We start from the raw sequence: 27,397 nt of genomic DNA, 5'->3' as shown, positions 1-27,397 counted from the left end.
TGGTATATAGAGGATCTTCACTTGGTTTTCATCCTTCTATGCTAGTCTTCCCTTGTTCTGAAGAAACAGTTCAGTACATAGCCAGCTTCCACATCATGTTTGCTAAATTATCAAACCAAAAACAAGACAATTTGGTGTACCTACTCCACATACCAAAATGAAGCCCGATGGATAAGTTGGACTGTTTTCTATTAATGCACCATCCCCAGCCAGCATGCAAAGAAGACCCTGATTTTCCTGCAGGATTCCCAAACTGGTCTGATGGTCTGATTTGAAAAGTTCATGCACGCTACTCCTCCTCATTTGAGGTCTGTACAATGAAGACAAACACCTCAGTAAACTTATCAGCTACTCTTAACAGTAGGACCCAAGCAAACAGCACGTGGGATCTCCAGCTCTGTTCTCTTCTATTCTCTTTTTCACACGTGCTATTGCCTTTTTTTACAGTTGAACACAAGCAGTTGAGAACAGAATTTCATAAACAATCCCATCACTGAGGCCTAAAATAGAGGTCCCCAGGAACCTCGGGAAGCCGGGGTGACTCTGAAGCGTTTGAAAGAAGTTAAAGCTTTCAAACACTTATTTTAGCCACAGCTGTAAGTAGGAGGTGAGGCCAAACACTTGCATGGCAGTAAGAGCAGCTGAGTCAGGTGATGCTGAATAGTCACTGCTTTCATCGCAGGACTAGTGTTTGACCTCCTGTCATCCTTTTTCTCCTAGTAGTATATACATCACCCATGATATAATTGCACACAGAGCTGCAAAATCTGGCCCATATCATACACATTTGCTCATTGGGTTGGATAAGTCTGTTATGACACCTGTCACAAGAATTAAACAAATCATTTGCACTTTGCCTCAGTGTCACTGGCTCTTTTTGCAAAGTGAAATACAAACAGTGTGAAAAAGCAAGTGAGCCCTGTCTGGATTAGGACCTGCAGCTAGTAAACGAAAAGGACAGCACATGCACCAAGTAACTACAAATGTTTCACAAGTGATATTTCTGGAGTATCACAAGCAAGAGCTAGAGGGATTTGGATAAAGAGCCTACATATTCATATGGAGGTGTTTTTGAGTGAGGCCTGTGTAAAATTAGTTCTATGAGAGTAGCAGAAGAGTTTGCTGCTGGCTTCTCTAGAAGCTATAGAAAGTTAAAGCTATAATGCTAAAGGAGTGGACCAAGATAGCAGCAGAAGATAGTCTGCTAACTTTGACTGGGCTAGAGAATAGGTAGCATTATGGGGGTCATCTGCTGCCTTTGCTTAATCAAGGAGTCAGGAAAACAAAACAAAACAAAACAAATCAAGAAAAAAAAAAAGAGAGACCGCTTTGGCTGAAAGCCTGGATAAATATGCAAAGAGATTGGTACAAATGATGGACTGAGAGAGGGGTGTACTAGGCTTCAGGGTGTACTAGAGTTAAACCTCCTATGTTGATCCATTGTTAAGAAATGCGTAGAGATTCTAGACACGTGCTGTAAGCATGGGGTAGTGAACTGCCCTCTACTCATTCTCAGATAGACATATATCCAGATTTAAATCAGATTCTCTCTGGCCTGAGTCTAACAAAACTATCTGTACTACAGCCCTGCTCCTAGCAGAGGCTTTGTGGTAACGGTATTACGTGAGGCCCATGGCTGAATGTTGCTGATAAGAAGCAGCCTACTGCTTACCTTGTTAGATCAGTAGATTGCCTCCCTGTCTGTAGAGACTTACATGCCAGTCCAATGACCCTAAAGCCCTGCGCTGTGTAGAACAGAAGCTTGCTTTCAAAGTTCGATGGGACTGTGAAAAGAGGAAAAGACAGTTCATCAGGGCATTTGACTGCTTTCTAATAAAAACAGAATGGTTTCGGAGAAGGGAAGGTTCCTTCCCAGAGAACAGGCACAACTAGATACCACCAATAGGCCAAGGGCATTAAAAGAAGCTGCTGAAATGAGCTTTGATCAGTAAGAAAATCATTGTGTCTCCTCTGCCACTCTGCACTGAGGATCCTAAGCTATTCTGCAAAGACCTACCTTATTCTAGGATGTCATGAATGAGCTGTGCTCTTCTAGCTGCCTACCCAAGGTTTGGAAAGAAAAGAAAACATTTTTTGGTGTATACTGGACTAGTAGACTACTCTTTCAAATATTTATTCCAGCAGAAACTGCACACCTTGTACAACAGTTGGTACTTGCTTTTGTCTGCTAGCCCTGAGAAGGGCTGTATGAAAGCTTACCCTTAGACTTGAAGCACAACAGTGAGACTAACTTTTCAGGCTGAGGTATAAGGTCTTAGACCCAGAAATCTCATTTGGACCTTCCACTTCAACACACCATCAAAGGCATTTATACATATGTGTTTCTAGGAAGCATTTACAAATGTTAGTTACCTGTTTCTGCTCTGCATAATGTGGCTACCATTTCTGGAGCCCCTTTTGTGAAGACCTGTTTTTCCCCACCAATTTCCTGAGCAATGACAGACATTCTCTGCAAGGCTGAAGAAAATGGAAACTGGTGTAAAATGATAACTCCTTCCACAGAGGCCTAGGAGAAAAGCAATTGGATTAGATATTGCAGCATGGGTTTCAAACTCCGTCCAAAGGAGTTGAGTTCTCTGAATCGTGCTGTGAAGCTAACCATATATGATGGACTGATTTGTCAGAATGGGGTTAGAAAAGACGGGTGAAATTTGTACAGAAGTGTTTAGGTCAAGCAATAGGAAAAGTTCACTGACAGTTTTAGCAGACTGTTAGATATAATTTACTAAAAGGAACTCACTAACCCTATTTCTTTAACAAGACTCTGCTAGGTTTTACACTGGTCTTGCAAAAGAAAAAACGGACATCTGAAAGTCAACCCCTTGTTGTGCATCACTGGTAAAGACCTGACATCAGGTGCTGGAACCCACTGTAGCCCCATGTGCTTTAGAGATTATCATCACTCAGCTGAGACTGGACTGAGTCTGGAACCACCAGAAGAGGTAAATTCCTGGACTGGACAATCTGTCATCTATCAACATCCTGTGCAAATCCCTGCTTCTAAGGTGAGCAGCAAGCTCCTCCTGGCATCTCTTCTTCATCAGAGAGAGCATGGTGATCTCCCTGCAGGGAGTCCAAGCAAGACGAAGTGTAGAAGAGATGTCTTGGACTAGGACAACTAAACATTTCTCTACTAAAAGGTAACTCTTATCTAACAGTTTAACTTGATCATGAATGTGAATCTTGCAAATAGCTTACACTGCTGGCTTTAGGTCCAGGTCTAATAACTGTGGCATGCGTGGATCCTTGACCTCCAGTGTGATGTCTGCTGGAATCATCTATCACCTGTGTATTGAAAGACAAAAATCTTTTACATCATAGCAGCAAAGCTGAAAGGAATCTTAAGGGATCATTTAGAGCCTTTCCTTCCCTCAGAACAAGGTATCTTATTCGTTCTTGATAGAGGTTTGTCTGACCTCACACTAAAAGCTCCTGAAAGAGAAAACTCAATGCCTCCCTTGGCAATCAAATCCAGAGCTTCACTGGCTTCACTAAGATACTGCTGTACTCTCGCACAGCAAATACCTTGTGTCACCTCCCAGACAAATCTTTTGTCCATTACAATCCACTCAAACATGTAAAAAACATTTTTCCTAGATATAACATAGGCCCAGTGGAAAAATAGTAATTAAAAATTATGTTAGTGTAGAAAGCAGCATTCACTGCTCTTGAAGTCTTCAACAAATCAGCTGTGTTTTTTTTTTAATCATCACAACATGACTGTGAGAACAGAACTATTTTATGGTGTCAAAGGGCACACAATTATTCCTGTTTCAAGTAATTTATAGCTTTGGTGGGTTTCTGCCTAAGGCTGAGATGGTGAAGTGATGCCCCAGGGGAAAAAAAATAGCAAAGCAAACCAAAAACTCAAATTCCTGTCACTACTGGATAGTTTATTCCATGAAACTTGGCTGTTTTACATATTTTGCAAATACAAAACAGACCAGTGTTAAGTATGGGTGTTGTCAGCTAATCCAGCCCTGAATCTTGTCTTACATCAGCAGTGGCTTGTGGCTATATCTTCCACCAGGTAATTATTGACTGTTTCTCTTACCCATCTCACATTTGCAGCCCTTCAGTTTTTCATAAACGTTCATTTTTTCCGCAATTGATCAGATAGTAAACAGGGACATGGATGGCATTTGTAGGTAATAGGACAGAGAATGCAAGCAGAGTGCTCTGAGAGTTACTCTTTTTACTCTGCTCTCATTACTCCACAACTGTAGTAGTTCTTTCCCAGCTGTGAGGCCTTCTACAACCCTTAGGTTTGAAATCCCATGCCCATGTGAAACATCTTCTCATTGACAGAGCTCTAACAAAGGTCGAAGTATTGTATCCAATTCAAGGCTAGCAGAAATCTGTTATATGCTCTGTAAAACCAGTCTGCATCTACACGTAAGTTACATCTGGGGCTTCCTGTCATCTGGCAGCAGCCACAATCAGAGTTAATACCCCAGTAGGGTTTGCATGATATTCGCCACTTGCAGTCAAATGATTTAAATACTCAGAGTACCCCAGGGTGAAAGCTCTAGGCAGAAACAAGGAACATTTCTCTAAAAGCCTAAGCATGTGGTATCCCTTCTGGGATTATTACTTACTGTTTTACTTATGTGTGGGAAGTGGCTATTTGCATGGAACAGCTTGAGATATTTCTCCTTTGCAATAACATCAAAACTCCCCACTACTATTTGCATAATAGCAAAGCGCAGCATTACCCAGTTAGTTGACTCAAACATTTTCACATCCAGTGGGTCTCCTTGGATCTTGCCCTCCCAAACAATTAGTGAATGACAAACCACCATTGCTCTGAACAGTGGGCCCCAAGGCAGTCTGTGGTCTGCAGGAAAACTGTGAATGTCCTGGAAACTGACACAAAAGACATCGTGAAAAATACCATCAGAGAACACCAAACACATGTGACTAACAGAAAAAAAAGAAAAAAAAAACCTTAAGGAGACTGTTAAAGTCCTATCCTGTGATCAGACAATAAGCGTGTTTCTGGGGACTAGTCCTCCCCCAGAAGCTATTTCACATGCACATCCCTGGCTAGGATACACATGTTCAGAACAGGTATATTCTGCATACTTAAGAGTCCATTGGGATGGACAGAGAAACAGATTATTATGAAATATCTTACTTGAGGTTTGTGCAAGGATTCGAGCTGTGAGGCTCATACAAGTATGAGCATCTTTGTGCATGCACACTTCTGGAAATGTAAATGGGCAAAAACATTGCCACTCGGTTCCTGCAGTGCCCATCTCACAGGTAACAGTGTCTTCTTATCATAAAGGGTTGGGGCACTGCTGCAGCTTTGAAATCTAACCTAGCATGTCTACTGCAGACTACCCTGCCCGTGTGTGCTCTGCCTAATGCTGACAATAGTGGCTGGGATGAGGCAACCAACTCATTTTCCAAAGGCTACAGAAATAATATTGGTAGTTTAAACATGGGGAACTTCTAACTGTTATTTGGCATTAACTGTCTTTTAGATTTGTTCATATATCCAAGAGGAGAATCTGGTCACTATTCTACCAAATTTAACTTCCATTGGTTGTCAAAGAGCCTTACCAATTTCTTTCAGAGGGCAGCAAGCCCCAGAGATCCAGGCCATCTTCTGTTAAGGTGCCAGTCTAAGTTAAAATGTACATTTAAATAAAATTCACACATGAGATCTCCAAGAGGAATAAAAAGCAAGACATATTTTAAGAAGTTACTGTTCAGAAATGCCAGCATGGTGCAGAGCGAAAGTGCTACAAGCCAGTTCCTAGATTCCAAGAAAAACAACAATGTCTGCTCAGACAACAATCTGAAAAATGCTTGAACAAAACCCATACCCTCCCACCCCTAGCATTGCTCCCATTGCTAGCACGAGAGTAACAAACTCATAGCAGTTACTTTGTCAAAGCAGATGAGGTTCAGCTGTCCGCACATGTTGATCCTCTGTGGGCTGATGCAGAAGATGCCCTTTTTCTTCAGCCTCCGCTGGGTATAAATGATCCCTGTGGTCAAGGCAGCCGGCAGGGCTGGGGGGACAGCAATAGTGATAACATCCAAAGCCTTCTTCACTACTTCTCCAGCCTCCTCCTGACATAAAACCAAAGACAGTTATCAGCAAGAAGATAGCAAGGAGTGCTGCTTGGATTGTCTGAGTATAGCTTTCTTCATCTCTCCTCCCCTGCACTACAGGTGTTTCATGATCTGGTGTTTTCTGCCCATGGTACATTATATATTCATCTCCCTCAGAAACGAATTGTTTTGATTTAACCAAAGGGCTTAATACTAAAGAGCAGACTCCAGACCCTCCCTCACTCTCCATGTCAACAAACCTGCCAAAGTTCACAGTCTCCTGTAAAGCACATGAGTTCAAATGTGCCAGATATGTTATTGCACCTTCAGTCAAGCCCAGCTCACCATCAGGCAGCACACAAGAAACTACCATTTTATGGTCATTCATCCAATCACCTACAGACATAGCTCTGGGCTCCATACTAGCGTGACGGTGAGATATGGGATAGTGGTAAAAAGGAGGGCACAAAGGAAATTGTTTTTATGTGCAGGAAGAGACATGGAAGTAAAAGTTACATATTTAAAAGTAATCTCTAATTTGAAAGCATAAGATGTTGGTGTTAAACTGACTGCCAGTGCACTGAATGTTGGCCTTGTTATTCTTGGATCAAAAAAGGATCAAATGCATTTCAAATTGGGGACCCAGGACAGAGACACTGCAAACTAAATGCAATTTGCAGTTCAGATGGATCTGAAAACCATCACTAGAGTTCTATTGTTACTGCTTCTGAGCTTGGAGTTTTGACCATAAACCATGCTGCTTTTGATGTGCTGAATTTTCATCATGTTCTCATTCTCCCTTCATTGATACTGCTTCAGACCACAGAAAGCTCCAGTTTGATACTATTCTGTATCTATTTTATGTAAGAATGAAGCACTTATCACCATCAGATAAACACAGTCACGGAAGAGAAAGAATGCAGTGTATCGTGACTGAATCTTACACCATCATCTCTGACAAGAGAGTTTCAGCTACTGTGATAACATCAGCATGTATTTTACATACCACAAAATGGGAAGAGGGTCTAAAAAAAGTAAAAGCTTCAGAGCAGACGCTAAGCTATGCTCTTAAGCACACTTTCTTTGACATCCCAAGGGGAATTCAATTTCTGCAGAATCAACCTTGCCACTCAGCACTTTGGCTTTCCATTGGCAGATAATTATCAATGCATGAAATGATTTCTGAGAAATTTTTAAAAAAGCTCTGAAACAATTAGGTTTTCAAAATTGCTCAACTATTGTTTACAGCGCATGACTATGTCTTAGACTGACCTTGACACACGACATGAGAATGGAGTGAACTATTTTTAAAAGTGTCAGGCAGTCTTCAGAGATTTAAAGACCTATATGGGAGTCCATGTCTCAGCTACATTGTGGGTGTACCTGTTGCTAGCACTGTCTCCTGGATGGCCACTTTTAGATGGGTGTTGCAGTCTTGTCTTGTCCTATCTTCTGCTTCTGACTAGTCTGTCTGGATTATTTACCATTTCATCTTGCCTGGAACTACTGATGGGCACTTAACTATCACACAGCTCTCCCCACCATGTTCAGATGCTGTGTGACTGTGCCCTGTTTGGTGATGACACTGCCTGTGCTCTGGTCACCCTTGGCTCCTGGCTTGCCTTCCCCTAGGTAACAGCTGGCCCTTGCTTCTTCCTAACACAGCAAGTCTTAGTTCTACACTGAGAAACTCGATTAAAATTACCATATAGAATTAATAGACCCCGATGAATATGGCATATTAGAGAAGAGCTAACACAGTCTTCACAGAGGGAATTAATGCCCCATAAACCTCCTAGAGAACTCTGGAGAAAATAAGTTGTGATGTGGGTGAGTGACTCAATTGATACAAGACACTTAGATTTCAAAAGTTATTTCCCAAAAGCTCTCAAGGATATTAAGCTTAGTGATTACTAAGTGAAGGTTTTCCCACTATATAAATGACTAAACAAAGATAGGAGAAAAAGTGCAGAAGGAAATAGGGAGCTCTTTATAACATCAGTAAATTTGGGGGATGTATGTTTATACCTGTACTGTTCAGGGCTCTATAATGTGGAAGAAAAGAGGCTGAAGGAGTGGACAAGGATCTGTAAGTCATGAACAGTAGGGAAACATCAAATAGCAAGCAGCTGTTTGCTGCTTCTCTAAATCAAAAATCTACAGTGCCTTCAGTGATTTACCAGAAAGTAGGTTTAAAAACATCTTTACACAGTACATAATGAAACTGTGGGAATCACTGCCACAGGTGTTGTCAAGGCCAAGGCATAAATGAATTTAAAAATCTATTAAACTAGACTCTGGGGGATTTTCAGTGGCTATTAAAGCTAGGCAATCCAGACACAATCAATGGCTTACTGAATTCTTAAACCTTTCTGTTCAGGAAGCCAGAAAACTATACCAAGGAAGAATTGTTCTATACCTGGTTCTTTAATAACCTCTTTCCATTAGTATCTAATACCAGTCACTGTCAGAGACAGTGGATAGGGATAGAGGGGTCTTTCATCTGAACTGAAGTTTTTGGAAAGTTGCCTTTTCACAATGGCATGCTAGTCTGTTTCTGAACCTATGACTGACTTAAGATTTTTCTAGGAATGTACAAAAAGTGCCACAAGAACTCTCTAAAAGATACTTGCAGAGCGCTAAGCTCTCCCATTTTCAGAGATCTAGAAAGCATTCTGCCAATCATATGTATTTGCTCTATGTATCAGCGAGCACAGGGTAGACAACACACAAATGAAGAGGTAGACACTATTCAAAAGGTTACTGATTTATAAGACGTGCAATGCTCACACCAGATTTACTAAGAACTCAGAAGAAATGAAAACTGAGACATGGTGGGTTTTGGCACCTTAGAATTAATATCCAAGAGCTTGTGGTGTCACAAAGACAGTTGCCTCATATACTAAAGTGGAAAGAATCATACTTTTATATATAAATGTATATGAAGCCACTCAAGTTCAAGTCTCTTTAAACTGGCTGTGAGTACTTCTCCTGCATTTAGTAACTCACCCCATTAAGTGCAAATACACACACTGTGTAGATCATTCCAATGGCTGCAAATGCTATGAGGCACATCAGGAACCGAAGTGCATCTCTGTACAGCTTGAAGTTCATGGGTTTAGGGTAGAGAATGGACCTCACCAGATCTCCTTTGGCTGTATTGAAACCTGCAAGACAAACTAAAATTACAAGGGGAAATGATTTCCAAAAGTTCACTAAGAAAAAATGGAGGATTTTGAAATAACTCAGAATTTATGTAACTAAGAAAGAAGGCCCAGATCCTTCATTTTACTGTATGTGAACTACTCTGCAGAGTATAGGAAAAAATTGTCTTAAGCAGGAGGATTTTTTCAACATCTCAGAAGCAAAGCAAAATTATTCTTTGTAACCACATGCTAATGTTTTTTTTGTAAAAGTTATGTAAAGCAAACTGAAACAATGCATAATAGCTTAGCCCAACCTGGGATATCAGTTCCCCACCTGACTGTTGTGAATTTGGGTTAACACCTCTAACTTAAGGTGCACCAGAGACTTTTAAGTCAGACTCTGTTGCAATAAGAAAAAGCATGAAAGGAAAAGCAAACTGAAGTGTTGACTGACCAGTCCGCAGCACCACAGCTTTCGCTACTCCTCTGTCATCTCCCTTGGTCTGTATGACCTCTGTTCCACAGAAGAGGACATGTTTTTTGTAGTCCTCTGCACAGTGCATTCTCCAGGGCTTCATGTTATCAGCTTGGGGTAAGCGGGTCTTTGTTACGGGAATACTTTCTCCTAGGGAAGATTATCTCAGATAAGGAAAAATGCAGTACACCTTAAAATTAGCCTGCTGACTTTGAAGTCAGTAAAGTATCTAGATAGACAGCAAACATATTTACTAGAGAAACCAGTTTAGGAAATGTTAGTTTTATATCATCACATCTTCAGAGTGAATAGGAATTTGCAGTCTAGCAAACAAAGAACAGATCCTGCCAGAGAAAATCTCTCCTTTGCATCAGTACAATAACTTCTTGTAAGTCTGAGAAATGAAAACAGCCCAAGGAATTGGAACAATGGCTGTAGATATAGAAACTTGAACAGAGACCTTAACTGGTGTCGTGTGACTCCAGTTGATGGCCACAAGTTGTTCACCTAGTTTGACCTTCAGATGCAAGCCACTACACTATTCCCTCAAGCAGATTTAACATGACATTAGCTATTTCCCATTCCTAAGAAAAATGAGAGCCTTTACCTCAGTGCTTGACAGCTGACAAATATCCTATTTATGTCAGAGCAGATCCATTCAGGTGAAAAAGCAGAAATACTTTTATTGAATATCTGGTATCTCGGGCTTTCTAAATGAAAGGGGGTTCTGGAATTTCTCATTTATATTGAAATTTCAGAACTGTTGATTTTGGTTTGATTCAGACTGAGACCAAATCTAAAGACAAGAAACAGAACTATGAACATCTCCTGCACCCAAAATCATTTTCTCTGTGAACTCTCCTACCTGGTACCTCCTCCACTGCTATCATATGAATGTGAGGTTAAGTGTACGCAGATCGAGACAGATACTCCAGCTGGCTGGAGACATTGCAGCAGTCAGGATGAAACATTCAGAGAAATCCCTACAGTCTGAATAGACTGGGTGCCTGTGTGGGAACAGCTTTTTTTCCATATCTACTGTTTCTTTTTCTGTCCTGTTCATTCCTCTTCACTGTCTGCCCTTCCTTCCTTTCTAGTTAAAGGATTGCTTCCTAAATATCATACCCCAGAAGGGAAGAAAAGGATGAGCTGCTCTTCCCGAAGTCCATCTTGTCTATTTAGAGAAGCTGGGAATAACTATTGTATAGTCTTTTTGATAGCAAACATTCCAAAGAATGCCCTTCTAGGCTAACTATGGACTATCTCATAATAAGGATGATACATGATAATGCTGATGCTGTATGTCCTGTGCCACTGTCTGAAACCACAGGGCCATGATGATGTTTTAATGGTAAGCCTGGGAGGGACAAGCTGTACCTGTCAGCATGCTTTCATTTACGATGCACTGCCCACTGATCAGGATGGCATCACAAGGCAAAAGGGCTTTGCCCTCTTTCAAAACCAGAAGGTCTCCAGGAACAAGATGATGTGATTCCAGATCTTGGAAACCTGTAGGTGACATGTAAAGGAAACTTTGTGCTTTGCATGTTTCTCTGTGTTAAGAGGAAAAATACAAGGAGCTACCAGCTGAACATATTATTACTTCTTTATAATAGCTGATAAACAATGGACTGCAAGAATGACCTAAGAATACAACGTTCCATGTTAAGAAAAGTCTAGGCACCATTTCAAACTGCAGGATTTCTTTTTATCTCCCCATACCCCAAATCATAGCTGCTATTCCAATGTCGTGACCTAACTCAAGAAACTTGGATCTACATTTCTTACTTTGACATTTCTTACTTTGACTCCCTCTTTTTAGATTGTTCTCCAAATACCATGACAATGAACAGACTTTGTATGCAGCAATTAGGTGGACTCATAACCACAAAGTGATTATGTGGTTGGCTTTGTCAGCACAGCTTTAAGAAAAATGGCATCGTTTTCCTGATAATGTTTTGCTAAGGCTGTGCTCACACAGTTATGAATATGATTGATGTGCCAGAACATACTTCTAGGTCAAACTAAACCAATATGCAGAAGCTAGTTTAAAAGGTTGAGAGACAATAGAGGAAACTGCTCTGGAAGGAATTTGATACTACATATTCTCAGTTTTGATATAAATTGCTACAGAAATGAAACACATAGAAGAAAGAAGTGTGCAGGATTCACCTTCCTTATTTCTGCAGACAGTGACCATGATGTTGTTATGAGACTCAACCAGTCTGTGCAGTTTAACCGATTGCTATAAATTAAAGGAGAACATAAAAAAAGTGTTACATCTTACGTGATGCAATTCATCCACTAGCAATCATTCCCTTCTGTTATTTGTGGTTATGAGAGCCCTCATAAACTGGGGTCTGTCCCTGCCAAGAACTGTACAATCATACAGAGAAAGAAACTCCCCACCCTAATTATGAAGAAGGTGTAACAAAAGGTTACAAAGCAAAGCACTGGAATGGGGAAGGCAGGATGTGGGTAAAGTACCACACAAAGATTATTATGACTAGAAGACCAGGCCACTGCACCTGCTACTACATGTCACGAGACTAAACCTCTGAGTAACTCTCAGAGCACAGTACATATGCATGTTGTAACATATTGGGCCCTTCCCAGACATTACAAATAAGACTTCCTTGTGGAGAAAGGTGAGATGTCTCACCTACCTGTCTAAGATCGTATACAGTCAAAGAAATTGACAGGAGAGACATGATTATGATGGCAGTGGCATACTCCATGTAATCTTCCGCAAACCACAGACACACACTAAACAGCTGGAACACGTAAAATGGATTCAAGACCTGTTTGGAAAGGGAGCATTACTCAAGAGTTAGCCACATTTATATGACTCCAGTATACCCAGAAAGCCCATTCTGCTGGAGATGGGCTAGAATAAAAGCTACTGAGGTAAGTGTTGAGTCTCCCCACCCTCTTTCTGACTTTGTTAGCAGTAGCTTCAGTCTAATCACTCTGGCCCAACTCCACTGAAAGAAAGGGCCAAATAATCTGGACTAATAAGGATGTTATTTGAGATGTGAATGGCTCAACCTAGTCCTTGCTTTGCTCTGCTCTTTACAAGAAATGTAACAGAGGTGAGAGGAGATCAAGATGTGAAGTGAGCACGGAGCTCACATACCATTGGCACCACCTCCACCTTGCTTAGGCCACACGCATAGCCAGCTGCAGTCTAGAAAGGCATATTGGTGCTTTACACAATGCTGTGCCCAGAGTCATGAGCTCATTGGACCTCTCTGAAGCTGTAGGCATGTGCCAGCTAGTGCTGTTCACTTCATCTCTGCTGATTAAGAGAGAGTCTTTGCCTGGAAGGTTTGATTTTCAGCACAGCTTGTAAACATTCACTGACACTTGCAAGGCCAACAGAATGAGCTCCTAGGACACAGATACACACACACACTAAGGAGCTGCACAGGCATGGGGACGAAGCGTTTGGAAAAATGGAGAATAAATGAATTAATGGTGATTTTATAAACAGGATGTGAGAAAAGAGTGTGCTTGATAGGTGACTGCTAGAAAGCTAATTCAGAGATAGGATCCATCATATTCTATATGCATACTCTGCATCCCCAAGTAGCCTTAAGAATAAAAGCAACAGAAATGTTGAACCTCTTTGATGAGTAGTTTCCAAATAGGGATCACTGGAACATCAATACTGTTTGGCCCACATATCGCTCTCCTGTATGGGATAAAGATACATCACTTACAGATAAAATAGTGACGATATAGCTTGCTCAAGAAGCTGCAGCTTTCAATAGTCCAAAGAGCTTGTATCAATCCTAATGTAAACTCTGTGAGGATCCTTCTCCAAGAAAAAAGATTTAAAAAAATTAATACTCCTTACAGTGCTTATGTCAAAAAAGATGACCGCATCCGTGAAATCTACTCAAAAAGACAAGAGGTATAACACAGCCATTAGGCAAATGTTTCCAACATGCAAAAACACCTTTGAAGCACCATTAAAAAAAGAATCCTGCTCCTAAAAATAAATGATCTGAAAACAAAAAATTCTGCATAAAGTTAATCATTGCATGACTTGAATGAAAGCTTCAATGTGAGCTTATGTCAGGAGCTGTATTTTCAGTATTCAATCAACAAAAGATCATTTCTGTATTTAGCAGTTTCAAGAGTACCCAGTGAGTACATTTTATAATGACAAAGTAGTTTGTTAGAATAAATTCAATGACCAGAATTAAATAATTTATACGTTCAATATAATTACGTGGAGCCCCACTGAAGAAGCACACACACAACTTATCTGCACTGTCTCATGGAGGCTTTCTCCTATTGCAAACAAGAACTGCTCAGAGTTAATTACAAGACATAGATATTTCTTGATTGAGAACAGTATTTTAAAAACTTTGACAAGGAACACACAACATTCTCTAGCATTTTTCATTCAATTTTTGCACGTATGGTCACTTCATCTAAAATTATGTGCTTATTAATGTATATGCATGAAGCTCAAGAAAAGTGCACCAGCAGCAGTAAATTTAAATCTCTTTGAAGTCCATACGCTGAGTATTTAAAGTGCGTTAAAATATGTACCTGATATTCTGTTCATTGCAGGTGAGACCAGAACCAAATTTGGCATGTATAGCTGAACAAGTGTGGTGGTCTTCTAGGGCTCTAGAATATAAACGGAACGTTTTCCTTAGGGCATTATTCCAAAGAAGCTCAACTTCCTCAGAGACTCATGTAACCAGTGCATGAAACTCACCCAACTTTCTGGAACTGTTTTGCATAGATATTCCAGACATAGCGGATTTTCTGCACTTGAATACTTTTCACCTGCAAAATAAAGCAGGGACAGCAATAGCTGAAACCCAGCAAACAAAAATATTCCCAGGCCTGCTCACAGATATGCCAAGAGACGAGAAAGGCCATTCCAGGATAGCTCCTGAATCACTGCTAATGCTAAGCCCTTGCAGAGCAGTTATCTGTGAGGAATGCATGCTGTCATTTACGACTTGCGAAAGGAGTCTGTCCTGTCCTGTGCAATAATAATGAAGCCTGTTAGAGATAATGGTGTTTCATATCAGCTAGAAGAAGGCAATGCTATACACCTATACACACAAGTAATAAAGAAAGCAGCTCTAGGGGACTCTGCCTACCCAGTGCAATAAGCACCATTATAGGCCAATGAAATCTACACTCGGCTCATACCCTGATTCAAAATGGAGCTATAACCACAGTCATTAACCTAACAAGAGGTCTGTAGTTAGGAGCAAAGGAGCTGCAATATTTGCAATGCTAAAATCTGGACTGGGAAATGAGGGACTCAACTTGCTGCAGAAGTAGCTTCTTGGATAGCTCTCAGGCACTACACAATACTCTGTGGAATTAGGTAGCTTAAAAGGCAAAAAGGTTTTATAACTAACATATAAGTAGGAGCTTTTGAATTGCTAGTGAAGGATTAAACTGCTCTTTGCTTCTTGAAATACGTTCTTTTCTACCTAGATGTTTTGACTGATACTACTGTTGCTCAAAGGGCCTATTATTTAAGGGCTATACTGGGCTTTTTTATGTTACTAATGCAATCCTCTGAAGAATGTTACAAATCAGTCTTCACTTTCGTACTGTGCCAGTTGATTAAACTAGCTGGCACTAAACTTCTGTATGTACATTAAGATACAGTCACACAAAACAGCAAAAACAGCAAGAGCTTTGCTTAGCTGAAGTTTGGTTTATAATGAAAATATCTCCTAAAAATTGCTGTAGATACAAAAATAAATGCTAACAATATATAGTTCTTTTGTGGGTTACCCAGTGGAGTGATTTAATGTCTATACTCAAGAGGCAGATATTAGCAAATGTACCATTGCATTCCCACTGCTTACACCAATTTAACATTTGATGCTAAGCAAGACATATAACTGCACTGTCCGGTACTTGTTCTAAAATAGCGATAATTGTGTTTACTCAACTCATGAGGGACCTTCTGATTTGCTTGGATCAATTAATCATCTGCCTTCTCCCCAGTGCCTCAATGGGATCTCCAAGCTATGGAACTGGCAGAGACCAGGGTAATTTTTTGCAGGAATGGTTGGCAGCTTAAGAGATGACTCCAACAAACATACTTTAAAGCACAAATTGATGCATACAAAGGCATGAAAGAAAAACATGCTTCAGAGCCTCCCTGATAAAACATTTCTGGAGATACCGATAGAGATTTGCCTAGGCAGTTTTCTGTTCTATTTCCCCTCAGCTGCATTCATCCCTGTTTTCATATTGCTGTTGGAGTTGTGATGTTCAGTTCCTCAGTTTCACTTCAGACACACAGGCACCCCTAAGTTCTTTGATTCCTATGCCAAGAATGAGTGTTTGATATGGAAATCTGATTCGTCATGGCCAACTCCAGCATTTTGAGTGTCTCCTATTTATAATGTAGGTCACCTCTCTTTTTCATATCCCCCTTTAGGGTAAGAGAGGATTTTTACAAAGGTGAATACAGTTCTCCAAGCTTGTCTTTTCACAGCTCACTATGTTATCAAGCTGCAAGTCTCTTAGCTGGATATGTTTCACAGCTCACTTTTACTCCATAAAGCCTGGCTGAGATTTGCTGTCATCTCCCAGATGCTGCAGGCAGTAATTGACTTACTTGTAAACTTGGCTTCATTAAGGCTTCGTTGAAGATTGAGTCTTCTTCAGCAATGCCTGGATAATCCAATTTACTTTTGATAACTGCAGACACAGAGATCCACGTCACACTCTTACGTGAATAAATCTGAAATTCATCCTAAATGAATATAAAAGAGAAGTGTCACAATTCCCCTCCAAATCAGACCAAAGTCACCATTACTTTAAAGTGAATGATTACTGTAGGCCTTTCTAGAACACTGCTCAACTTTTTTAAGGAACTAGCCAACAGCAACCTACCAGCACCTGTGATTGATAGATAAATCAGCAGAAGGGGAGCAGAACCACAGTCCTATCAAAATGTGAGTACTGCAAAGTAATTCACTCAGCGCAGGTCCAGTGCTTTGCTGATAAGGGTGGAATGTGAACACCCAGGTCATGATCAATAAACAAGCAAATGGTATAGAACAATCTGAGATTGTGTGATCATACCATAAAGGGAAGGTCAAAAAGCATATAGCTCTGTACTGCAAGACGGATGTTCAGTGTAATACCTTTTCACCATCATTCATGTGTTAACACTTCATTGGAGTAAATGTGGTAGAAGCCATGACTCTCTTAGAGTAACCTTAGACAAGCTTTTGCCACAGTGAGGTCATAATCTTGCTATTTATTTATTATTTTTTTTTATAAAATAATTTCAACATTGGAACTGCCTGATAATTAGTATTGTTAGTGCAGTCTTAGAGATTAGAGCAACTACTGTAATAAGTACCGTCATGTTAAGTCTCAGACAGAAACACTGAACCACCATGCATTAAAGCCAGCTATGGGACTGACTTATGTATCATATTCAGTACGTGAGAATTTTGGCAGATGGAAAAAGCTGATTACCTCAGCTGGCCAGGTTCTGAAAGCAGAGTTATTACACCTTACTTAGAAATGACAGAAGAAATTTAAAATTATGAGTCCTTTTGAATAATTTAAGGGTTCAAAAGAAGACCTTTAAGAATTTTTATATATCTTAATTTTTTGTTCACTTCTTTTCTTAAACCCATATTATGAGTAGAATAACATTTATTTTCTGATATTTATCTTTAATTTAGATTTCAGAATTAGTAGACATTGGGATGCAGATTGAGATGGGAAGCAATGAATAACACAGGTGTTCATTATTTAAACTAAAGTGAGTCAAACTTCAATAACAGAAGTGAGTTAATAGGCTCTTACATTGCCATTGCAGAGATGATGATAAATTATGAATGAAGGTCTTATGTGAGGCAAAAGAGAACTCCAAGGATCAAGCTGACAGGGTTACTTCTATTCTCATTAGCAGTAGCCATCACATTTAAGAACTAATGTAATCAGAAAGAATATAGGGGGGAAAAAAACTGTTATTTTCACGCAAAGGACCCAGGAAAGAAATCTGCAATTGCCAAATGCCCAGAGCATATTTTCAGAGAGCTTACTGATAAAAAGAATGTACAATATGATTCAATTCGTGTTTAATTACACGAAGGATCATTTTAAAACTCATTTATGCGAAAAGTGCTTGGCATGGCAAATCCATTTAAAATGACACACGAGAGTAGGTAATTAAAAATGCAAACTGAATTGAAGATTAAAAAGGGAGATTAAACCTAATATGCTTCCTATTAGGTTGCAGATTGTTTCCGTATAAAATATGCAACAGGCAGATCTGTGATTTTCAAAACCCAAGATTCTAACTGCATATGGTTGTTCTCCTTTAAGAAGGTAGCTCAAATACAATGGTAGCACGTTCCATTTTGCAATTGCACATGCCATTGTTCAGGAGTCTTTGAAGCATAAAAAATCAAACTTGTTGAAGAAAACTAACACTGCCAGCTCCTGGAGTATTCAGGCTCAGCTGGGATTCAGAATCAAGTTTCAGTTTGCTTCTTTCAGTTTTGCACTAGCTTCCATGAAATGAAATCAGGGTTTGGGTATGTGGCAGAGCTTCAGCACAGTTTTCAATGGATAGAAGAACTACTAGCAAAACATAACAGACCTGAAAGCATTATCTGCAGGACTATGGCCTTATTGGACACGTGAAAGGACTGATGGAAACCAGAGGCATACAGACATGAAAAACAAGCAGTCTATGCTTGCCCTCTTCCTTATACTGATCCCTCATCATGCACTGTTGGACACCACTGGGGACAGAGCTACACAAATCTTTGGTTTGGTCCAGCGGCTAAATTCTAGCAGAGAGGGACAGCTTCACTAGGATGGCCAAGTGAGGGAAGAAAGACCTCCTGGACACAGCCAAGCAAAGAGATGCTTTAGAATCTGGAGAAAAGATTTACGATGTAGGAAAGATAGGGGTGGTGGAAGGGAGGAGGAAGGGTTGACAGCAAATAATACAGTCAAAAATCCAGTTATCATCTTACACAGAATTTGTAAAATACTACAGAAAGTTCTGCAGCTCAGTGGTGCCAAATATATTACTGCAAGACATCGACAACATGAGAGATTTCAGCTAACTGGATTCTTTCCAATTAACTCACCTTCCAATTAACTACGTACTAGGAATTAATTTAAAGATTATAGTAGGCACCTACTGTTGTTCTAAGCAATACAATGTCCGCTTCTTCCAAGCTGCAGGGGATGCAGTTTGCCCACACATCCCATTCCGGCTTCCAGTAGAACAGCAGCAGCAGAGCCCCACAGGACAAGATGTATCCAGCAATGCACAAGGCCTTGCGGCAGCCTTGGGTTTTGTAGCCAAAAATCTCCTGTACAGCAAAGACAAGGAAAAAAATATTACTATTTGTCTTAACGAAATACCTGGAATACTACAATTTCCCATCATCAATTGCTCTCCCATAGATACTGTTCAGTATGGCACTGTGAAAAAAACAAGTCATAGAACTTACGTTCTTTATGGTCCATGATTAGAAAAATAATTTTGCATACTCCACAGAAGTTTTCATACACTTGCACAAAATGTGGACTGCTATAGACTGACCAAACCTCTAATACAGTTTTATGTAGTTGTGAAACTGTGGATGAAACAGTGAGAATGAGTTGGAATGATATGAAAACATAAAGGCCCTAACCTTTAGGCCCTGAGACATGAAACCAGACTTGCTTGATCAGCTGTTTTAAGGCCCCTGGGTGAGACTAGCTGAAGCTGCTTTGTACAACTTGGCACTAACACAGCACTTGTAGGGCTGTTACCACCTTGCACGGCATCTCCAGTGTGAGGATTCTGGACCTTGCCAATGTGCCACTGTCCTAACATCCCAAAATAATAATAACTGTTAGTAAGAACAGCTAATGAACACTTGCGCAATGCCTGACATGTTCAGAAGGCAAAAGGAATCTACTTACTCTAGCTATATGAGTAGGTATTATTATTCCATTTTTAAAGCTGGGGAAATTGCTACAGTGAAGCAAGGTGACCTGCCCAAAACTTCAAAGGGATGACTGTCAGCAATACAGTTTAAATGCTGTCAGGTCACAGTACCATGGCCAAATTCTCTCTCTGTAGCACTTGCAGGGCTTGGGTAAAGGTGAAACAAAACGTATACAATGATTTTACAGAGCAGACCCAGCCCTGATCTAAGGCAGATGGTTGCACAGCCGCAATTACATCAGATGACCACAAGAATTTGCACATAAGGGTTCAGATTCCTCAATCTCCTTCTTCCTAGTATATCTGCAGCAATTGTGCAATCTGCTTCTCAGTATCAGATATCTGCGGCCACAGGTATTGCAAGATCCATTCATAAGGGGAGAAGAAAAGATAATGTAATTGGAAGGATGAGTAATACATAATTTCTGATTCTGTGATGGGGTCTTTGCTTGTTACGAGAAACGCAGGCCCTACCCAGTGGTTCCACTCACTGCCTGCCCTATGTCATTCCCCAAAAGACAGACTCCATCTTCCTAGGTGGTCTCCATAGGGATTCTAAAGGGAAGAAATCGTCAACTGTGGCAAAAATAAACAAACAAACAAACATGGAACCTATGTCTGCAAGTGGCCTGCATTGCACAGGACCTGTTTATACCACCTTGAGATGCACATACTCAGCCTTTTTAAAGGTTTCTATAGTCTGACCAGTCCATAAGGCAACTTTATAGCAGACAGAAGGAAGCTCATAGAGGACAGCAGATAGGCAAAGCTGTTAGAAGGTAGCTGATGTGACAGTCGTGCTACTAGAACTGGCTAATTGCTCCTACAGATCGGTAAAGGGCTCTCCATGCACATCTGTCTATTTGTATTCTCAACAAAAAGGTTACAAATTAGTGTCGGCACCAGCATACAGAACAGTACATACAACAATGCAAACTCACTGTTCACAGCAATTGGTTACTAGCAAGATGCAGGTACTTGGCTCCAGACGCTACAGCTTGTCAGCAAGGTAAAGAAACTCCCAAGGAAATAGAGATGCCTAAGGGAAGAACTGTTAAAAGAATGTGCCTTCGGATATCCTCCAGTAAATAGGTGTACCTGGAATAATTAGAATAATCTTTTCAAGCTGGGATGGGCATGGATATCAGGGTGGGGAAGAATGAGATGGCTGCCATGTGCATCTTGCTTCTGTGAATGAATCATTCCTTTAATTTCCAGCTTTTGCGCCTTACACCCAAAGTCTGAGAAGTCAATAGGGCTGTAGTTAATACAATTAAAAAAGGAAGAGGGTGGGCACTTAGCACGTGATTGGCAGTCATTTGGGATCATCTTCTGTTGACAGTGTTCTTCTCTTCTGAAATGCTGAATGATTCCCCAAGCCTGACATAACAACTTAACCAAGAGGTCCACCCACCAAAGCAATGTGTTTGGAGGGGTAATGGTGCCTTCTTTCATAATGGCAAGGCTGGGGTGAGTCATGCAGCAAAATGCATCTGTCCAATTTTTTATATTTTTGAAATGAAGCTTCTGCTTTATGCAAATAAACATCCGAAAGGGTGGAAATAAAAACATACTGCAAACAAATCATCCCTGTTCACCACAGAGCATTCACAGAACAGCAAGCAAACAGAGAGCAAACAGGAACCATAGAGCTAGGGCAGATTGTTTCTTTCTCTGCCTAGGAAACCAGGCACCTATGTATCAAAATATGGATTTGAGTTCTACCGACACCTGCCTATGTTTCCAGACCTTTGTTTTCCCCTCAAAAAGACAGTTTGATCCCTTAGATCTCAAGACGCTTCCCAACATCAAGTCAGCATCAGTATTCCTCATCTTGAAAGCTAGGAGAGAGGAAAAGAAGGAAAATAGCTCATGGGAAGTAAAAAAGACATTCTCTCACGTCACCCACTACTTTGCTGGTTCTTGCTGCTTCTGACAATGGACTCGCCTGAGACAGATACCCTCGAGCTGTTTTGACACAGTGCATGCTCTGCCCTATGAAAACTGGTGTTAGTTCAAGTTGCTTTGTTCGTTTCTTGATGAACGTGACGCTTCTGAACGTAGGTGTTTGGGAGCTCTACAAGGAGTGCTCTGGGAAAGAATAAACACTGCTGTTTCATATCTGGATGTGCAGCTGGATTCTAAAGCCAAAGCAAAGCAAGGTTTTCCCAAGGTCTGGAAATGTCTGGAGCAGGTTACCTGGGCTATATCATTCAGAAGTAAAACTAAGCAGGGAAACAGATTGAGTTCCAAAACTGACTTATCCAAAGTTCCCTAGGCAGGAACTTTTCGACACTCAGCTTTAGAATAAAATGTTCTGTTGGGTTCAGGTGTTTTTTCTGACTCTCTGCCTTCAGCAGGAAGGACTATAGCAATGAATGATGGATTCATAAGAACATTTAGTAGGTAAATAATTCCTTGTTGAAACAGAAACGGTATTAATGAAAATACTTCTCACTTGTCATATAAGTCAACAAGTGGAATTCCTCTTCAGGTGAATTCTCAAAAAAAAATCTCTTTTCAAAAACAAGGTAAATATTAGACCCACAACACAGGTAACCACAATATGCATGAAGTGGGAAACAGGCACACACATAATGCAAGTTTCTCAGCAGGTTTATCTAGCCACGTGAATGCCTTACAGTAATTAGTGTTTGGAAATCCTTCAAGCTTATTCAGGATTTGCTAGGTCTATACTACAAAAGATCTCCAAGCAAATCTATGTCCGCTATGGGAAACAATACTTCCTGGGCTGGCAAAAATCCTGATGTTGATGTCACCAGTAAGAACATGCCTGTCAGGTTGATTTTATGTTGTTAGGGAAAAGAGAATTACTTTTGCTGGCTTGTATTTCAACGCACAAGGAGGCTGTGCTGATGCAGACATGCTTCTTGTGGAGACAGGTCTGAAACATACAGATTTGTACCATGACAACTTTTCTACCATGTGGGCAGGTTTTTAGGGCTTGATGTGTGCATTTGCCATATATAACATTATACTGCCAAATAACTTGGGTTCATAAGGGCACGAGACAAAGAGATGGTAGAAAACAAAGCTAAGATTAGATATCTGGAATACTCTGAAGGGTTTCTTGCTATCTCACAGGAGATAGCACTGCCTACAAAAGAGGCTTATATTCAGGGCTCATCTAATCCCTGTAGCATAATTTTCAATAAGTCGTAGTGTGTTGTAAAACTGTTTCCTTGCCTGTTAGCAACCCCTGTATCTTGGGACTCCTAACAACCAAAAGTGACAAATACACAAGGGTTTCAACTCATGAGTAGAGGGTCTAGGGAGGAGCCATGGATTATTGGACAGAAAAAGCTGTCAGACCTGCTCAGCTGGCAGAAAATATGATTATTCAATGAAAGGCTCTTAGCTGCGTTTACAATCATACAAAGCCAACACTCAAGGGCTTATTACTCTAGTGTAAAGCAAGTCTCTGTTACTTACAGTTAAATGAAAAAATTCCTGTAACTGCAGAGTCATCTGCACAGCAGAAATTAAATGCAAAAGTGAAACAAATTCAGGTACCTTTTTCCTTGGTGTTAACGTGGCCTGTAGCTACCAAAGAGAAAGGATCTTATACAGTGGCTGTGAAATATCATACTTCTGGCAAACCAATCCCCAGATACCCTATTACAAATAACCTGTTGCTATAACAACAGATAATAGGATTAGACTTGAAAGACTGGCAAAGATTCACAACAAATTTAATAACAGAATCTCATTCTTAGCAATTGGAACCTGTTTCATTAGAGGTTTGTTTCTGTTCCCTCTGAAGCCAGGAGCAACACTCAATGTTGTTCTATTAGAAACATGGTTGTGCCTTTCAGAGTCCATCTTCAGATGTGAATTTTCCAAATTCAAAGTATATAAAATTCCTGGACCAGATTCCCTTAATAATTTTGGCATTAGGATGCAGACAGCTGCCAACGTGCAGCAGCAAACTGGGGTTCACCAGCTGACTGACTGTGGCTGTCCCTTTCCTTCAAACATAACCAACCTGGGAACGTAAGATTAAGATCTGCTTCTGGCAAATCCTTCCTGAAGCAGCAGCCTGTTGAAGTCCATTACAATCTTTTGCACTCTAGGGCTTGCACTTTGCACTTTAGGACTTGTTCAAAGACAATGATTAGTTCCCAGCTGTACAGAGAAGACCATCAAATTGCCAGGGGGCATAAAACCTTGATTTTCCTCCCTCTTCCTATTCCAACAAAAATTACTTATTCTCAAAAACACCTTCAAGCAGATCTTTCTGAAGAAAAAAAAAAAAAGGCAATTCCTGGAATAAATCCTATTGCCACATCTCTTAACCCTCTCTGAGGCAAGCTGCTGTGCCCAGTGCTCGCACACTACTAATTCTTTCCAGTACTGCAAATGGTTTTATAAAGATATCATTACTCGTGCTCTGAACATATATTGCTAAGTTTCTCCTGGGTAACAGGAGAGTGAACTCCGCTTCTGAAGCACTTGCCCCTGCAGCTCTTGTTCAATTAGATGTGCTTTAGGCGTGTAAAATAATCCCATAGACATGTAAAAGGATATATAGGGTAGATTTTCTAAGTCAGACTGACTATTCTTAAATACAGGACCATCTAGCATCTCAGTTGTACAAAGAGACAGACAACACTGGAGAAAACTCTCAGTATTTATTCTCATTAGAGTTCCCCAACATTCCCCAGCAAAATCAACAGGGAAAAGCATTGCTTGCCCAAAGTCCAAATTAACAACCTGCATGCTTTCAAAATGCACGAGCTATTTCACTCTGGAAGAACTGGCACCTGAACGTCAGCTGTTACATTATTACATGAAACAATATGATCTTGTCTGAAGAGTCAAGAACTGCTTGTTAATAATTTGGTTCAGGTGGATTAAAATGACTTAAAAATAATGTAGAAAAATATTCTGCATGGCTTAGAATTTTAAAAGAATGTTGCAGGGTCACTGAGACATTACGTGCCAGTGTCACTTGCTGTAGCTTCCAATAGTTTAAAATACACGATTTTAACACATAAATGTCTGCACATAATTCTCCTTTACCCCATACACTCTTCCTCACCTCTGCTCAAACAGTCTTTTTTTCCTCTTTCTTCAGAACTTACCGTAACCACATACCACTCGCTTTTTCTTTCACGCAAATACACACACACAATAGCTGTTCTTTGCGTTTCGTTTGTTTCTACCTTGTCTCCTTACAAGCCCTCAGGCACCCTCATAGACCTCTTCCTCTCTCTCACACAAATCTTTTTTCTCTCTCTCTTACACACATGTACCAAAGACAGAAATATACCCACCAAATCTAACAAAATTTGGCTATGGTTTTAATTGCACTTATGAGTCAACTGCTTTTTCAATCTTTTTTTTCTGTGATTTTCATTCGGGACATTTGGGAATCCCAGGCAAATGAGCACTGTTCTTGTTCACTGCAGGCACTGAGAGCAACTGCCAGACACCTTGAATTCACAAGTGCAGGCTGATTCCACAATGTGCACACATATCAGCTGTGCGTGGAACACATCAGAGTCATGATGCAGATCCCAGAGCACTGGACTCATGGCACATGTACTGATTATGACACTGGTGAGAAACAAGAACAGTACTGGAAAGGTAATGTGGTATAGATGACTCCATGCAAGCATAACCTGGGTGTCCCAGTAGTGCACAGCTGGAACTGGACATGCAGTGTACGATGGTGTGCCTCTACCCAGAATCAGACAGGTCCATTTAAAACGTAATTAGCTCAGGCTCGATTCTGGCATTGCTAGTGACAGTGCCAGTAGTGGGAAGAGAATGACAGGGCGTATACAGTCCTAGAAGGACAGAGGCAGGGTGGAGCACAGGCACAAAACCAGCAAAAGAAGCTGGGGAGCATCAGCACCAGGGCTAGAGCCAGGAGCGGGGTGCTGTGAGCAGGTTTAGTAACTCAGCTGCAGAGCCAGTTGGGTTCTCTATTGCACTCTGCTAATTAGTCCCCACCCTCAGAGCCAGTGCCTTGCACTTCCTGCAGTGCTCCCTTCATGCTGCTGGATGACTCTGTACCACATTCTCCAGCACATCACAGATTACCCAGGTCAGCATTTTGCAAAATATGACATCTCCCCTTCTTTGGACGGCAGAGAGCTGACCGAAAATCTCTATCTAGGGATAACAAAAAAACATGCTTTTCCATGACATGCTCTCTTTTTCACTAAAACAGAATTCTCAGTGAGTACATTTTCAAGATTTGTCCAGGATTTCTGGATGTGAACTTTCATGTCAGCTTGTATGTGACTGTGTTTCACCAGGTTTGCTGAGGCTGCTGTACACCCAGACATCCTACGTATTCTCATAGCAGAGCTACGGACATTGTGGTCCTGCAGCACAGGAATTTTGAGAAGCACTGCATTTTCTAGACATGCATGACAACTGTTGCTGTGCAGCTGCATCATGGGTCTGACATCTCCAGCAGAATCTGTTAGATGGGCATATGCATGTGTGACAAATAGCTGATCTGTAACACGTGGTAATAATAAAGCAGCTCAGAAGCACTGAACTTACTACAGTTGTGCACTGGGCTTACTATTTTAAAGCAGCAACATGCAGTAGATCAGATACTTTGTGGAAATATGAGACTCATTTCTACATTACGGAATGCATGTAAACATAGCTCTCCCTGAAAAACTCTGGGAAGAAATACGGTAGTATTTAGAAAAGCAGCTTTATAAAGCAGAATAGAATAGTGTTGCCAATTCAACTGTTTATGCTAATAATTTATGCAAACATAACACATGTGGTTTTATGTTCCAGAGAAAGCCGAGGGTCCCAGTCCTCATCCAACTGCAGCTGATTCTAGAGATTCAGCTGTCAAATTGTTAAGAACACCTCTCTAGGCCATCCCTCAAGCTACAACAAGGCCAGCTCCAGCTAGTTTTACAATGCCACATCAATATTCTGCCATCTTCTTCTAGACTCTGTCAAACCATCCCCTGTTGGAGGTGAAAACCAATTAAATCCAATGGACTCATACAAATTAATTTTCTTTCTGCTAAAGAAAAAAAAATATATATATCCCTTTCTAACTGCATGTTTCTGCTATGGAAATACCTCCACCATCCATAACTAAATTACCGACTGTAGCATTTTAATGCTGAACATGTGCCATCTGCTGCTTCAAGTTAAGAAAGACCTAGACAAAGATACAACAACTCACCATCTCATTCTCCTCTCCCTGGTTAAGCTGTGCATAATGGTTCTTGGCAGGATTCTCCCCCATGAAATGACCCTCTGGAGACTTTCTACAGCACCCTCAGGACAGATCTTCAGCGTTGTGTGGCTTGAACTTCCACACTGAGGAAGTGCTCTAAGTACACACCTTTCTTATAACTTTGCTGATGTTTGAAGAATGGAGCTCCTCCCTCTCTGTGGGGTTAGCAGGTAACATTCATCCCTCCTCCTCTCATTCTGCTGCTTGGGTTTTTTAGATTGAGAGGTTACCTTCAAACAAAACTCTCTCAAAGGCACTGGGAGAAAGAAAAAATTACATCTAACATGTTTTTGCCACAGTATGACTCCTAGTCATAACTCTGATAGTGCAGCAAGTGCTGCTGGCATGCAACTTTCAGGGGAGGGCAAGAGGGGAATATTTCTCCTCGAGAGATTATGGAGTCACTGGGGACTAAGAAGCGTGTCCAAACGAGAAGCAAAACAGGCATCGCTGTTGTTATACTCTTAGTA

At 40.7% G+C, this 27,397-nt stretch overlaps 1 protein-coding gene across 2 annotated transcripts in view; it reads right to left on the bottom strand.

Moving 5' to 3' along the window:
* ATP13A4 (ATPase 13A4) overlaps positions 1 to 27,174 on the bottom strand; it is a 40,430-nt gene extending 13,256 nt beyond the window's left edge. For both annotated transcript variants that reach the window (XM_040566814.1, XM_040566813.1), the window contains exons 1-17: positions 26,874 to 27,174; positions 18,885 to 19,058; positions 16,325 to 16,462; positions 14,444 to 14,514; positions 14,272 to 14,352; positions 13,333 to 13,402; positions 12,375 to 12,509; positions 11,881 to 11,953; positions 11,086 to 11,217; positions 9,688 to 9,858; positions 9,097 to 9,254; positions 5,917 to 6,105; positions 5,590 to 5,651; positions 4,737 to 4,887; positions 3,220 to 3,306; positions 2,374 to 2,527; positions 1,673 to 1,784 (exon numbers count right to left, since the gene is read on the bottom strand). In XM_040566814.1, coding sequence (XP_040422748.1) covers positions 1,673 to 1,784; positions 2,374 to 2,527; positions 3,220 to 3,306; positions 4,737 to 4,887; positions 5,590 to 5,651; positions 5,917 to 6,105; positions 9,097 to 9,254; positions 9,688 to 9,858; positions 11,086 to 11,217; positions 11,881 to 11,953; positions 12,375 to 12,509; positions 13,333 to 13,402; positions 14,272 to 14,352; positions 14,444 to 14,514; positions 16,325 to 16,462; positions 18,885 to 19,058; positions 26,874 to 26,936 — 2,021 coding nt within the window. In that variant the 5' untranslated portion in view covers positions 26,937 to 27,174. The remainder of the gene's footprint in view (positions 1 to 1,672; positions 1,785 to 2,373; positions 2,528 to 3,219; positions 3,307 to 4,736; positions 4,888 to 5,589; positions 5,652 to 5,916; positions 6,106 to 9,096; positions 9,255 to 9,687; positions 9,859 to 11,085; positions 11,218 to 11,880; positions 11,954 to 12,374; positions 12,510 to 13,332; positions 13,403 to 14,271; positions 14,353 to 14,443; positions 14,515 to 16,324; positions 16,463 to 18,884; positions 19,059 to 26,873) is intronic.
* Between the last annotated feature and the right edge of the window lie 223 nt (positions 27,175 to 27,397).

This window comes from Cygnus olor, chromosome 9 (genome assembly GCF_009769625.2).
Source record: "Cygnus olor isolate bCygOlo1 chromosome 9, bCygOlo1.pri.v2, whole genome shotgun sequence".
In the NCBI taxonomy this organism is placed as follows: domain Eukaryota; kingdom Metazoa; phylum Chordata; class Aves; order Anseriformes; family Anatidae; genus Cygnus; species Cygnus olor.
Note: the sequence above shows the minus strand (reverse complement) of the source record. Positions and strands in the feature narration are given on the sequence as shown.